The sequence below is a fragment of the Alosa pseudoharengus genome, unplaced genomic scaffold, assembly GCF_046254945.1.
Source record: "Alosa pseudoharengus isolate Yale_2024_CS ecotype anadromous, Long Island Sound unplaced genomic scaffold, YU_APseudo_1.1 YU_APseudo_1.1_scf_17, whole genome shotgun sequence".
NCBI lineage: Eukaryota > Metazoa > Chordata > Actinopteri > Clupeiformes > Clupeidae > Alosa > Alosa pseudoharengus.
In genome coordinates this window covers 18,938,976-18,954,896 of record NW_027468640.1, presented here as the reverse complement: position 1 = coordinate 18,954,896, position 15,921 = coordinate 18,938,976, and the positions used below count along the sequence as shown (strand labels likewise).

General features: G+C 41.3%; 2 protein-coding genes across 2 annotated transcripts in view; both read right to left on the bottom strand.

Annotated features, from left to right (window-relative positions):
* Positions 1-1,959: 1,959 nt before the first annotated feature.
* Positions 1,960-9,915, bottom strand: LOC143127039 (kelch-like protein 33). Its single transcript, XM_076288341.1, has 5 exons — positions 8,956-9,915; positions 8,655-8,847; positions 4,954-5,902; positions 4,462-4,632; positions 1,960-2,482 (listed from the first exon to the last, which is right to left on the bottom strand). Exons 1-5 carry the CDS (start codon positions 9,913-9,915, stop codon positions 1,960-1,962), a joined length of 2,796 nt encoding a protein of 931 aa, XP_076144456.1.
* A 1,382-nt stretch (positions 9,916-11,297) lies between these two features.
* LOC143127375 (uncharacterized) overlaps positions 11,298-15,921 on the bottom strand; it is a 10,004-nt gene continuing 5,380 nt past the window's right edge. The window contains exon 7 of the mRNA XM_076288846.1: positions 11,298-14,702. Within this exon, the coding sequence (XP_076144961.1) occupies positions 14,481-14,702 (222 nt within the window). The 3' untranslated portion in view covers positions 11,298-14,480. The remainder of the gene's footprint in view (positions 14,703-15,921) is intronic.

The window sequence follows — 15,921 nt, the reverse complement described above, 5'->3', positions numbered from 1 at the left end:
GATTTTATTCCAATATGGATAAAGAAAATCAATCAACACATAGCAATATACAGTATATACAGAAGCGAACTGAGAAAATAATCAAATATGTGCACATATGCACACACCCACAAACATTCATCCACAGAAACTAATCTCTTACATGCACATACAATTAAAACAAAGAAAAGGGTTAAACATGATAACTGTCCAATATTTTGGAAATATTTTGTTCAATACAGCTGATTTTATTTTCAAGGTATGTGCATTGCCTCTGTCCATTAAAATATCCGCTAAATTGGGAAATTAGCTCCCGTCTCCCCCAGAGTTAGAGATGATATACCCTTCTTGTCTCTGTGCATCTCCTCTTGCCTTTGAAACACCCACCATTAGCCTAGCTTAGCATAGTTAATTGAGGTGGTCAGAAAGAATCAACTAGCTTATAGCTCCCAAAAGTGACAAAAGAACACCAACATTTTTCTATTTACATGTTGTGACTTGTATAGTTACAACATGTAGGCTACAAATACCAATGTTAAATGAGACACAGCGACTTTCTAAGCACATACTTGGAACTATGTTCTCATTCAGGCGAAGCACTGCTACTGCGGTAGTATACGCTTTCATTCAGTCCATTGTAATCAACCACTCAGTCTGTCACGCTTATCCACACCCTATGGACATCATATTCAAGGAGACATAACATTTGCAAGGGAACATCCTTAAAAGAAGACAAGTAGAGAGTGCTGTCCAAAAGCTTTGTTGAACAGACAAAATGTTGAACACATTCTTGGGGATAACATTGGTTTATCAACATTGATTCTTTTTCCCCCTTTAAATAATCAATCAATCCAGAAAATATTTCTCCAACGATAAGTGCTTATGCTAGGCCAGTTTACCAGTAACATGTCGGACAGAACACTTTTAAAGACCAAAAATTAAATTGAAAGGAAAAAGGCCTATACTGTTCTTTCACTCATACAATGGAACAGTAAAATCTACCAAATTTAAGTTCAAGACGTGGGTATACATGCAGTTTAGTCACAAATTCCCCATGCAAGATTCTATGTGCAGTTTAGTGTTACAGATTCCCCATGCAAAACTGTATGTGTAGTAGTGCAGTTTAATGTACGTGAGAAGCTTGCCGCTCAAAAAGTCGTTTTTGTTTGTGCAAATGTATGTAACTCCAACTCCTGTCTAGTGATTTAGCAGCAGGTTCTGCACGCACATGCAGTGTAGTGTCAGGGAAGGTACGCACTTTTCCAGCCGCAGCCTGACCCAGTCATGAACGGCTCTGCTCACTGGTACCCGGGGGCCCTGGCTACTCCAAACCAACACTTAGGCGCATGAATATTGTTACATCTGGGAGGGATTCTGACTTAGAGGCATTCATTGTAATCCCTCAGTGGCTTCTCAGCCAAGCACACAAACCAAATGTCTGAACCTGTGGGTCCTCTCATACTGAGCAGGATTACCATTAGAGCAACACATCATCACTAAAACTAACCTGGCTCAAGACAGTCAAAAATAGTTGGTTTCAAGCAGTGATAATGACACTACCCCAACAATGAATTTTTCAACAATGAATTTGTAACACTCTGATAAGGTCCACATTATTTGGGACACTGACTTTTGGAAAATTATTGTGCTCTACTCCTTAGACTACATTTAAAGACATACTGTAAGACAGTGACTAGATATTATCTGAAACAGACAGCTGACAAAAAAACTTTTCTCATTTCTATGTGAGTGTGTACTAGTAAAATAACACTTCCTGTTTCTCCATCCTCAGATAAGAACCTGCTTGCATTTTGTGACAAAGTCTCATAATCAGAGTTCAGAGAATCAGTTAGCTGGCAAGAAGTCTGCGAACACTTTGGACCTAGCTCTCCACTTTGCTTGCATGCTTCGATCACCACACACATACCAAACACATACTGTACACACTCACACACAAACACACACACATTCCAGTCTTCTTTATTCCCTGAAGTGGTCGGGTAGGTGAAGTCGGCAGGCACGGATGTCACTTATAGGACCCGGCATCTCACCCATGTACTCCCAACACTCGGTGTCCGGATCATAGCGATGAATGAAATTACATTCGCCATAGTCTGCCTGGCAATACCCCCCTAGGATGTAGACCTTGTCCTCCAGAACAGCTGAGGCTGCCCCAACATGCGGCATGGGCACAGGGGGGATACTGCACCAGAAGTCCGACTCTGGACTGTAGACCTGGCACGACAGGTCATCGATGTAGCTGCCGCTCTTGGCGCTGCACACTCCACCGATGATATACAAGTAACCACCCACACACTCCATCCTGTGCTGAGCCCGACTGTGGGGCATGTCGGCCAGGTAGGTGGTTCCTCTCTCAGGATGGTAGCGGAACATGGACACCAAACACTGGTACTCACAGTTGTAGCCCCCCGAGACGTAGATATCTCCTCTCCACACTGAGGCAGCATGGCTACTCATGGGCTGGTCCAAAGGGCGGACAAAACTATGAAGATCAAAAAAGAGTTTTCACTTTGTTCTCAATACAGCACCAGATACAAAGTGGCATTGTAGAAACCGACCCGTCCCTGGCTGGTTATCATGAAAACAGAACAAAGGCGTTTTTGACATTATGTCAAAATGGTTATTTCTCCACATATATTATGCACCAAATGACCTCCAGGAGTTTGTTTTGGGACAATATTGTTCCACACTGATGTTTAATGCTCTTTCACCCCACATGACTTAAATCATTCCCTCAAGCGTCATAATGGTTATTTATGGTGCTATAATCATGTCAAAAGTCCTGTGTGAGATAAAATTATTTCCTCACAAGGATGTTTGGTAACACTTTATAATAAGGTGCCATAATAAATAGTAAACTAGTCATTACCTAACCCTTTGTTAATATTTGTAAATTGTTACTAAAATATCTATTTGGCACAAGTTAATAGTTTTCCGTCTTTATTGCCCCTACTATCCAAACACCCACCACCCCCAACACTCACACACAATCTCTACACAGCCTAAGCCACAACCCACCTCCCCAATCCCTCAATGATCCCTCCCCAATGTCAAATATGCACTTAACATCTTTACAAACACAATTTCATTGCATTTCTTACACCAGTAACTATGGTGGAGCTATTAACTTGTGCCAAATAGATATTTTAGTAACATTGTGCTAATTATGTGTTTCGAGCTCGCCACTCGAGCATGGTTGATGTTGTGAAGCCTTGTGCACGCACAGTTCTGCCCGAAATAGATACCCGATAAGTGCCCAAAGTGTGTTGCAATATGATCGCCGAGTGGAGGGACTAGCCTAAAATAACTTTGATTGTTTTCGCTAAGTGGTAGCCTGTAACCTGTTCAGATTAGGCCTACACCACTGACAATGTTTTAATGATCTGGAAGAAAAGATAATATCTCCAAATACTTTACTTTGCTCAAGTTCACTGTAAGAAAGGTAATAAATGTGAAGTAGCCTGTAGGCATGTGTTTGTGCGCACAGGTCCGCATGCATGCCTGCATGTGTGAGAGGGAGAGAGAGAAGGAGGATGAAGGGGTGCGTATAGGTTATTTTGTTTGTAAATCCAGAGGTTTTCCATTTACTTGCATTGTATAGGCAGTTTAATACAACCTAGTCTGTTTTAGACAAGGCTACATTGGATTGTCCCATGAATTAAAAAGCAATTTTAATTGGCAATTTGTTAGCCTATATGGATGCCTTATGAAGTGAGGAAACATTATCATCGCAACTCCATTATGCAACCATGTTAAAATTAGCAATTTGCGGGTCGGGCTGATGTTCAATGCATATTTTGTCAGTTCGGACAGATTGGATATCCAAAATGGGTCAGGTGGGTGCCGGTCATAAACCCCCCGACCCATGCAATACTACCACACAGAACTTGGACCTCCTACTTCCCACTGTTTACTATGGTTGTAATAGTTACCAGTCTAAAAAGCATTTATATGGAATGGTGATTACACTTTTCTACCAGATCTACTTCACAGGTGTCCAGATATACAGAATAAATAGCCACCCTAACAGCCAATCAGAAAAGAGTATTTATTGTCTCTTATACAGTATGTTCGCTATCTAGTCATAATCGTGGTTACCCCAAATTGGTGAATAAAATGCCAACATGGGGCAAAATGTTTGATTTGATTGAATTTAACCTAACCTGGAACCTTTAACCTAACCTGGACTGAATTTAATTTAACCTGGAGGTGCACCTGTACAGAATACACCTTAACAAGATAAAATATTGTAACAGACATCAATAAACTGGACAAGTTTGGACTGAGAGTTATGTGGGGTGTCTGAATTTAAAACAAATGTGTAAAGTGTAACTGCTAGCGATTTCCCACATTTACTCAATGGTGCTGTTAGCATGCCACCCCCCCCCTATGTCAAACGGATCCATAGTGTCAAAGTTATTTCTCCACATGACATGCACAGTATATTATGCACCCATTTACCTCCAGGAGTCTGTGTTAGGGCAGTATCGTTCCACACTGTCCACATTGAAGTTTGATGCTCTTTCACCTCCCATGACGTAAATCATTCCCTCGAACACCACCATAGAGAACTGACACCTGCCCACCTGCATGTCCGCAAGTCTTTTCCAGGTGTTATCAAAAGGGTCATACCTGAGGAGAGTACAAAGTGCAATTCACATCAATGTGTTCAACAGATCACAGATTGGTATTTCGTCTTATTCTCAAATATACAGTACATACAGTGCAATACTTAAAAAGAACATACAACACTATAGTACTACACTTCGCATTAGGATCGTTAATGTAACATCTACATAAATTAAAAAATAACAATTATGCAAAAGGTGCACCATGTATGTTCAAAATATACTCCAAGTGGTAAATATTGAATCTTGGTTGTGTAGCTTTGTGTTACTTTAATACTATTGACATAGTGGTATAAATAAGGACTAATTTGACTGATTAACCCACCTGAACATGGATTTCAAAATGTCGATTTGGCCATAGAAATCACGGCCACCACACACATACAGCTTGTCTTCCAAAATAGCGACTTCATGACAGAATCTTGTTGTCTCCGGCATCTCTCCTAGAAACTTCCACTTCACCTCTTTGATGGTGCCTGTGTGGTTGCGGAGGGCATTGCTGAACCACAGATCTCCGCTGGGTTTGCGGTTGCCCATGTCATGTGTGATTCCTTCCCCTCCCACCAGTACCAAATTGCCCTTAGGCAAGTAGTCCCTGAATTTAGGTTTTTTATCCACCTCTTGATAAAAGAATTCTTCAAACATGGCATGATACAGGTTTCTCATGCTTTGTTGGGGCCACCTGGGAATAGCTTCTGCTTCATTGAATTCCTCAAGTTCCTCATAGATCAAAAGAGGAAACTTGATCGTATCGATGAACTCCCTGGCCAGATCCGCTCTCTGTATAGGGTTGGCACCAGCCCAGTACATGACTGCCCGCAAGACAACAATCTCAGAGGGCACACACAGAGCATTACTCTTCATGTATCTAAGCAGCTTGTAACTGGACAGGTCCTGGAATTTGGGGGTTGTGGACACATCTTGAAAGTGCCTGACGACAAAGTCATCAGCAAACTGAAGTAAGTCCCACATTCCGTAGGCTTCGGCAAATGAGGCCACATCAAGGCAGGAGTGTGCATCTATTTCCTGATGGAGGAAGTCAAGGCAAAGGGAAAGTACCGGCTTGACTTGGAACTGAAAGGCAGCACAAATGAGATCAAACACCCACCCCCAGCTGAGGACCAGAGATCCACTGTAGAAGCAAAGGAGGAAAGCATCCAGCTCTTCGTCGCCCAGGGAGTGGAGTGTCACACCCCACTGCCGTGTCTCCTTCATACCACTGGTGAACATGCCATGGAAGTAGTCACTGCTGGCAGCGAGGACCACTCGGTGAGCTAGAAGGAGATATTGTAAAAGTAGGTACACCTTAGAATAAGGATAAGTAAGGCATTGTTTTAGATTTACATAGCATGGAGTGTAATGGTAGCCAGTGTATCCAGTAGCTGTGCCAAGAGTAAAATCCCTTTTCAACACCTAGGAAATATGCTAAGGACAGACATTAGCCACAATGGGTTTTAGCCTCCTTGATATCACACCCGCCACTACAAGATACTGTAAATTAGCGAGTTCAAGTCACCCAGTTAAAGCCACTCTAAAGAGTTTTTGTGTTTTACTGTAAAATAACGTTTCCAAAATCGATTTGATGGCACAGACACTCTTAATAGGGCGAACAGCACTTCTGCCACTCTCTGAGCAGCCTTATTGCTTGTAATAGGACCTATGAATAGGACTAAGAAAGTTTTGTAGCGGGTAGGAACATTGAACCTCTCCCACAACTAGTGCTCGTAGGTGAAGTTTGCCGGTGAACAATGTGCATAGAGTAAGCCTACAAAGGATGACAATACATTTCTGATAGTGAAAAGTTGTCTATTCCCAACCCAGTCTCACGGCAGTTTTATTCCTCAGCTCATGTTCGTAAGCCAAGTATTATTTTCAAGTAGCAGTTTGGCCACTGGGTTAGCTAATGTTATGCCTACTGGCTTCAACAGCTAGCATGCTAGTTAGCCTACTATTCTTATTTCTGATTTATCCTTGCAAAAAGGATAACTGCCAAACCACAACACATGTCTGATTGTGAATGTGTAATTTACTTTTCATGGCAGCAAGTTCTGAAGATAGAATGTTAACTACACACGTCACAGCACAAATCACTTTAATTACTATCACTGAGTGGCAAAAAGACAAATTGAGTGCCAGCATTCCATTTGAATATCCAGCAAAAATCCAAATGGAAAACAACTGCTATGCTATAGCCTGGGTGCCAGCCGAACTTAGCCCCTCCCACAACATTTGAGGTCGGTAAGTTCGGTCTGGCATTGCTCCGTTGTGGAGCAACTATGCTCGAACCAGAGCTGTTCGGACCAATCAAATCGGGCTTTACGATGATGGACAGGTTAGCAACAGCGCCTCGTCTATCACGTCATCTGAGCACTCTTAGGTTGATTTTGTTTGCAACAAAGACACTGTGGCTAGAAGGAGACAGATGGCTTCTAAGACCCCATATGGAAAAATGCATATTATTTCAATGAGGTTTTATTACTGAAAACTATTATTTCTGAAAACTTTGGCCATAGTTGAGATGTGGGAAAACTCATGGTTTCACTTTCATCAAGGGAAAACAGCGTGTTACATTGTGACATGTTGTTTCCTCGCTCGTTTGAAATCTCTGATTGACCACCTGTTCGAAGGATTTGCGACAGCCTGTTTATAACATGTTTGTAGAATATCGGTGTTCAACGGAATCATTTTTAAAAACGGAGGGGAAATATCAGTTTCTGCTATGTATCTCTGATTTCGCTAACGGGTGTTGTAGGAGATAATAACGGCACAATAACTTTTACAAAAAAACAGAAAACAAGGTTAAGGCATTTGTGGAGAAGAAGGATGGTTTGTGTGTTCTTCCTACATCTCACGGTATGTCGTTGCTCTGATTGGTTAGGTCTATCCAATTGAGTGCAGAGGCATTCCCCCCCTGTATCGGTTGAAACACGCCCCATAATTACGTTGCAATGGAGCAGTATCACTATCAGACTCATATTCTGACTAGAATTTGAGTATGACAACGTCAGGCTAGCTATGCTATAGACCAGGCCCGTCGCTAGAAGGCAAGCAAACCAAGCAATTGCTTGGGGCCCCGAGCTGGCCAGGGGCCCCAAGACAACGACTGGTTAAAAATAAAATGCAACGACAAACTGAGCGCCCCTTTGATAGTCAATGCAGTAAAGTGCAACGACACTGTTACTGGCAATACCGGGATCCCCCTCAAGGGGGCCCCTCTCAGTAGTCGCTGACAGCAGCCAGCCAGCCAGGTTTGTGGTCTCTGCTGCTGCCGCGAAAATATAAAACCTCGCCAGTCATAATGAAGCGGAGTTATGCGTCCGGAAGCCAGAAGAGAAAGGAAGAGGATGACAAGAAAAAACAAGATAGTGGTAAGTGATAAATTACCCTGGATAAAAATAGCTCTACTTGTCTAGTACAAATGGTGTAATGTCGCAGCAGGAAGGCTAGCCTAGCAAAAAATGTTTATGTTAACTACCTGCCTGACGGCCCATGCTGCTTGTAACAAACTAGAACAGTTAGCGCAACTTTTTTTTTCGAACGGACGGGGGGGGGCTCCATGTCCATTTTGCTTGGGGCCCCAAATTCCTTGATACGGCCCTGCTATAGACTGCTGTACAAATACTTGCATGACATCATGTAAAACATGTAAAGTAACATCAATGCATGACTTCATATTTTTTTCACTATATGTTTTGTATGTATCTAATGAGTAAGGGAGGATACAATTCCCTTTTTTCCCACTAGCCACTCAGATTATTCACCAATTACATTAATGCTCTTGTCAGCCTAAGAAAATGACAGCTTTTGCAGCATACAACTGACAATTAATGAACTACAGTATAAGTATTAGATGATGAGATGAGGCTATTTTGGCTAGCCACCGTTAAAGGTTTTGTTTTCTTTGTTTGAAATGCAAGTCTGCCAAAGCCGTCCAGAAGCTCAGCAGTTTTGGACACAACCCTGCAATGCCTTTTTACATGTTAAACATTATCATCATCAACTATAGGGATACGTTTGTTGACTTACCATGAAATGGTTGCCCATCTGCCTGCAGCACAATATCACAGCCAACTTTCTCCACCCACAGATCTCTAATGGACTGCAAAGTAATCTCCAGCTCTTCTGAAGCAGATAGGCTATATGTCTCCTCCTCCCCTTCCTTTTCATTGTCTTTTATCTTCTTGTCCTCCTTCTCATCCTCTTCCTCCTCCCTCTCCTCATCTTCCTCCTTATTATCCTCCTCCTCATTCTTCTCCTCCTCCTCCTTCTTCTTCTTCTCTTCCTCCTCCTCCTTCTTCTTCTTCTTCTCCTCTTCCTCTTCTTTCAGTTTGCAGAGGTCCAAAACTCTTTGTGCCCCCATAGCAAGAGCTGCAGTCTGTATATATCCCATTGTGTCTTTGCAAAGAGTTGGCATGCTTCCTGTGTAGGCAAAGTCTAGCACGGCTGCAAGACCCAAATGGGTCACCTCGGGGCCTAAACACACGTGAATGTCTGAGTGGCTCCATTCCGACTGCATTCTCAGCTTCTGCTGGATTAGGGAGCTCACGGCGGCTATGACTGGGGAGTGGGCCTGGACAGTATGCCCATCCTGAGTGCTCAGAGTCAGGTCAATGAGCAAGGAGGAGTGCCTGAAATCCTCCAGATTCTGAAACACTTCGGTTGGGTAAGTGGAATGGTGGTACAATGTGGTTTCTTCTTCATCATCCTCGTCTTCTTCGTACACTTCATCTTCCCAGTCATCAAATGCCTCTTCATTGTCCTCCTCACCCTCATCATCAGCTTTATTCTCTCCTGCGTCACTGCCTTCTGTGTTAAGCTCTCCTTTCTTCTCTCCCCCAGGCATAGCAAGCTCTCCATTGTCCTCACACACAGTTATCGCATCAATAATTGTTATCTCGTCAACAGTCTGATCAACAAACACACAACTTGCCTCGTCCACAGGATTAAGTGTTTCAATTGGGCTGGTCTTCTCATATAGACCTCCCTCGGAATTCAGACCTTCCTTGGAATTCAGACCTCCCTCGGAATTCAGACCTCCCCCATCGCCATGATGATCATCATCATTGTCGTCGTCATCATTGGCATCTTCATTATAAGAGTCCACGAGTCCATCTCGATCCATGTCCTCCTCTGTCTCCTCACTTAGTCCCTCGTGGTCACTTTGTGCCCACCCCTCCTCGCTGCTCTCACTAGTCTCACTCACCCTCCTGGTGTCTCTACTCTGCTCCCTCTGATCCCACAATGGATTGCCCCAGTCATTCAGACTGCACGGTAGAGCCAGTGCCATGTCTTCAGTTGGTCACGTTCAGAAATGCACTGTCCTCAGAGTTTTTCTCCCCCCACAAATGGCCCTTTCTATGGAGCACAGTGTTGCCCCCCTTTGAGAAGTAAGTGTTTGTGATGTTGTTTGGGTCTGCCAACCTTTCCCGTGTGCTGCTCCTGAGGTTTTACTTAGATTTTGATGACTGAGGCAATTTTTTCAAACTCGATACTATTTATAAAACTCATGGTATCGCTGAGCATTCCAAAAGGATCCATGTCCAGACCAGACAGTCATGTGGGTCACGCAGTGACTGAAGCCAGTGAGGAGCAGAGCACATGTTACAGGCTGGTTTTTCACATAGTGAACAAAAAACAGAAGATTTGTAGTGTTATTCTGGAATATAATTTTCCTTTTGTGGCCAATCTAAACAAGGTATGGTTGCTGTGAAAATTTGACAGATTTATTTATAACCATTAATGTCTTACTGTTGTAAGGCTACAGTATGTTGATATTTTATATAATATAAATATATAATATAATGTTTAATATATACATGTATCAGCATCTACTGAAAAGCTTATGTCAATGTATGTTTTTGTGTAATTCATTTACTTAGGCCTGATGTGCTTGCGAGTTGAAATAAAAGTAAACACTCTTCTATACCAGACAAATGAAGGTGTCCTGAAAGAAGCAAACAAACAAAAAAAAAACTAAAGGTATTTATGACTCACAAAATAAATGAAGGTGTCCTGAAAGAAGCAAACAAACAAAACAAAAAACTAAAGGTGTTTATGACTCACAAAATAAATGACCTGCATCAGCATGATAGTCATAGTCACCGGTGGTATTCTTCTCTCTTTTCTGTAGTTTGTATGGCAGTTCCTCTCTAGTTAAACTTCACTCATTTAACTCATTTAACTTTAAACTTCACTCATTTAATTGAACTCACTTTAATTTAACCTCCCTACTAAACCTCTATCAAACAGACTCTCTCTCTCTTTCTCTCTCTCTCTCTCTCTCCCCGCTCTGTCATGCATCTCTTTTTGGCTGTTCCTCTCATTATCCAAGCTATCTCTGAAAAAGCTGCATAAAGCCCTCAACATGGTAGGTAGGTATTTTCTCGTGTGCTTGAATGCTTTTGTCCCATTTCTAAAATAAAAAATAAATTTCCCTTTATAGGTCCCTTACAGTGGAGCATCCCTCAAGTGTCTATGCACATGTAACAGTATTCATTCTGTTTTCTTTCTCTAGCTGACGCAGTACACTACTTTTGCAATAGCTTTCCTGCAGCGTGATATCATCAAGCCTGATCTCTGAAGTACCCTCCAAGCACTCCCATCTCTCCATGCCCCTATTTATGATTCAGTGAGGGGGAGCTGATGGGAAAGAGAGCAAACTACACTAGATGGGTGTACTTTTGGTTTTATTCCAACTTGGACCAAGAAAATCAATAAACACACAACAATATACAGTATATACAGAATAAATAAATGAACAAATAAATAAATATGTGCATATGCATATATACACACAGAAACTCATCTCCTACACATACGTACACACAGACTATTCAAATCAAGAAAAGAGTTAAGCCTGATAACTGTCCAATTGTGTTTTGTAATGAAATTGAAACATTCCCTTCATTTCTGTTGGATTTTTTTTCAAGACATGTACATTGCCAATTTGTCTGCTAAAATATGCACCACACATTCAAAAACAAAAAAGGAACACATGTTTTTTTTTTTGTTTTTTTTGGGGGGGGGAGGGGTAAACCTTGTTTATCTGACATTTACACATGATGGTTATTACAAAGATCAACAAAACTGCATACACTCTATGAGGCTCTGGATAGCAGGTGGTTGGACCTGCACAGTTGAAAGCACCCAAGAGTGTAAGTCTACGGTGCCACCTCTGTTATTTGTGGTTTATACTCTTCTTAACTCTATTTGCATAATTTTAAAAAGGCTTCATCTAAATCTTGCTTCAAAGGCAAGCATTTTTTATTATCTCTAAGGACTAGGTTGCTCATTAACATGTAGTCTTATGCATCGTGTGTCGTTCTAATAAAAGGGCTTGATCATACTCCATAAAAAATATCTGCTCACCTGCAAATATGTGTGAGAAATGTTGTGCCAACTCACTTTAAGTTTAGGAAATAACTAATATAATAGCTACCGAAATGTAGGGTAGCAAAATCCTTATAATAACTGTTATTCCCAAATTATAATACTGTAATTCCACTAAGTACGTCAAAGCAACTTTGAGTATATCTGTGGCACCAGATGTTAAACTGAGAAGTCTTTTCTTTCTCTCAGTTTAGACATTAAGAGGACTGGCATCATCAACTTGCTGTGGCATATTATTTTAAGCGGTCACAAAGGCTTAGTTTTAGTCTTTTTGTTTAACATTCCATGTCATTTATGAGAGCCACTGGATTATAGGTGTAGAAAGAGCATATTAAAATACTGCATTCATACTGTGGTATTAAGCTTTCAATCATCAACCTTTCAGTCTTTCTCACTCTTATCCAACCCCTACAGACATGACATACAAAAAGACATCATATTTTCAAGGGAACGTCCTTATAAGAAGACAAGTAGAACGTGTTGTCAAATAGCTTTGTTAAATAGACAAAACATTAAATGCATTCTTGGGGATAACTTTGGTTTATCAACATTGATTCATTTTAACATTTCAGATTAAGCCATGGGAAATCTTTTTCGAACATATAGATACGTGCTAGGCCAACAGTTTACCAGCAACATGTCTCACAGAACAGTTTTAAAGACCAAAACTAAAGGTCTAAAAGAAAAGGCCTGACTGTTTCCTTCACCCATGCAATGAAACAGCAAAATCCACCTAAGTAAAAGTTCAAGAAGTGTTTGGTTGCTGAGGACCTAATGTCTGCACCTTGGTTAAATATATGTCTGGCATTAAATAGGGCATCGAGGATCCAGAGATCAAGGGACCAGAGGCTGAAGAGACACATCAGAATGACTTGCTCTACATGAGAAGTCACACATCATTGACACATAAATGCTATTTATTATGACTGCCACTACAATCGTGGGCAGTCCCTATCTACTGAGGTAGGGAAGAAAGGTTCTAAATGTATTACCGCAGTAAATACATGTTAGTGCTAAGAGGAGATACCATGGCTTGTTTTTTTTGTTTGGCTTATTTGAAACACAGTGTATCAACAAGATCAGACAGATATATACACAATCCCAATGAGTACACAACAGAGTCAAGCAAAAGGGTGCTATATTGCAAAGTATGTCACCCTCTGACAATACCACTTGTGCTTGGTTGGTTAGTGTTAGTCCTTTATGTTCACCACAGGCTATACTATATAAGAGTCTGTCAGTTGCTTGCTTTGTAAACACATTTTCACTTAAATGTTCACTGTTCTGTGATTGTGCTTGAACTTTCTCTAGGGTGTACTTCAGTTCAGTCTGAGACTCACACAGATTGACTGCATATTGCATAGTTATGTCACATACAATTTCTTTTTTCTCCCACAAGTGACCTTCTCACTGACCCTCACTCTCCCACTCACCACAAAAGAGAAAGAGAGAGAGAGAGAAAGAGTGAGAGGTAGAGTGAGTTATAGAGAAAAATAACAATGTTACTTGTTTGTGCAACAATGGAAGGTTTAGAACTGAGAAAGAAAGAAGTCAGAGCGGAAGAAAGAATGAAGAGAAGAAATAGGAGTGAGGAGGAGAGCCACAGAAGTAAAGATTTATGAGAGGCATAAATTAATAAGCTCGTTCTTATTTACACATTTTGTAAGTTTGTGCACATGGACATAATCCCTAACATTAGATCAAATCAACAGATTCATTAAAGCCTCTGTGACATAGTGCCTTTTATTATTCAGCACCAGAGAATGCTGCAGAACATTCCATTAAAATGAAAGTGCCATCAAAATATCTGGAGATCTAATATTTGTTGGTAATGACACTGATATTTGACAAGGGGTTTTGTGCTTCTGATTCACATTTCTCATATAATTCTGCAAGTAGTGTGTTCACTTATAAAAAAAAATGTTACAACTAGTTAGCAAGTAAAGATTTGATACGTTTGTTCTTTTTCTTGCAGAGGAAGCCATAAAACAGCAAACAAAACTATTTTAAAGTGAGATTTTGCAAAAATATCTGTTTGGCATGTGAGATAATGAATATGCATTATCCCTTACATATTTGATCAAGGGTTTGCTGAATTTCATGAAATCTAATACATTATACCTGCAACCAAGAACTGGCACTATAAAAATAGACATCTCTATGTTTTAGCTAAGTACATAAAATAATTCTATGCTCTTCAAAATATTTCAATTAAATTAAGCAATAAGTGCAACCATCTAAATAGTGACATAATTTACAGTACAAGCACATATGCTGTTCGGCACAGTAGTTAGTGGTATAAACATTTATTTTAAAGGTTCAAAGGTCAACTTTATTACTTTAATTATGGCTAAAGGGACACAATTGTGGAACCCAACTACCAGGTCTCTAGGCGACACACAACACAAGGCTTTCATGGACCCCACACAACATGACACAAACCGCGAGAGGAGGAGCTGTTGATCAAGTGTTGGTCAGAGGCAGCAGGAAGGAGACGATCACGATGATGAAGCTCAGCGCGAGAGGGAGGAAGATTAGGAAGAGGAGGACTGGGCTGGAGAAAGACGAGGGCCACTGGGTCAGGCGCCACTTCCTGGGGCCCTTGGGCGCGTCCACCTGCGTGGTCTGGCCCTCACCAGCTGTGCAGTGGCAGAGGACGAGGGGCCGCACCTGGGAGACACTCTCCTGTGTGTGTGTGTGTGTGTGTGTGTGTAGGGGGGGGCGGAAGAAAGGAGGATTAGATCTCCCACATCTCAGATCATGTCATTCCAAGTTGGGCATCCCGACTTCAGAAGGTTTGTTCCAACCACTCAATGAACTAGTACTGCACCAGTAGAAGGAATACATGGCAGGACTTCTACCTTCTGAGGCCAGGATGCACTAGCCTGGCTTCTGCCGTCTACGTACAGTACTTCCACTCAGTTTTGTTTCACTTCAGTACTGAGACTGCCACAGATGAGCTCTATTAGGATTTCTTGTGTAGAAAATCTACCAACCAACCAACGAACAGAGGGCATGCCATCTGGAATACCGGGCATTTTCCCGGTGGGCCGACGCACCTTTTGGGCCGATAGAATAGGCTATATATATAATTTAATAATTTTGGCCAACAATCGGCCCAAAGGAAGGACAATCAGCAGCCCATTGGTTACATTTCAATATTGACACTGGACCGATCCAATAACAACTCAAGTCAGGCCCCACCCCTCCCATTTTGGCTCAGAGCCAGGATTCTGTGAGCGCATCAAAAGTTAATCGAAGTTGCCTACACGAAATTGCGAGTGAATGATTTGCAAACCCGGACAGCAAAATAGTGTCAAATCGATGTTAATTGTTGGTCAGATAGGTGGTTGGTCAGACGCCCAAAATTCAACATCGAGGGCATGAGTGGTGGTTGGTCTCTCAAAGTAGAGAAGGGTTCTATCTTGGAAGGGTTATCATGGTAAAGAAGGGCTAAAAGACTGTAGACTGACGGAAATGTAGTTTACAAAACGTCACGTCATGCACAAGCCAACTAAGCTACAGTATACAGTATATAACCTATACGATAGGCTACTGGAAGACACTAAAGATAATTAGTTCATGTAGCTGTACTGTTCCAAAATGTACCAGCAATGTAGGTAGTACAGCCTACAGGAATAAAATATTTACAGCAACAGCCCTGTTTATTTTGTGTTGTTTCAGTTGTCCTACAGTGATAACTGGTATAAATTACATTAATGTCTAAGACAATCTGGGTAATTTAACTCTTTACACATAGGCTTCAGTAATTTTGGTGCTGCTGTCAATTGTAGCCCATTGAATAATTTGAAATGATACTTTGAATTCAAGCAGAAACTCTTCTTTAATAATTGCTTGTTAGCCTACTTGAATATGGAGATATGCTCCATACCTCTGATCAGTC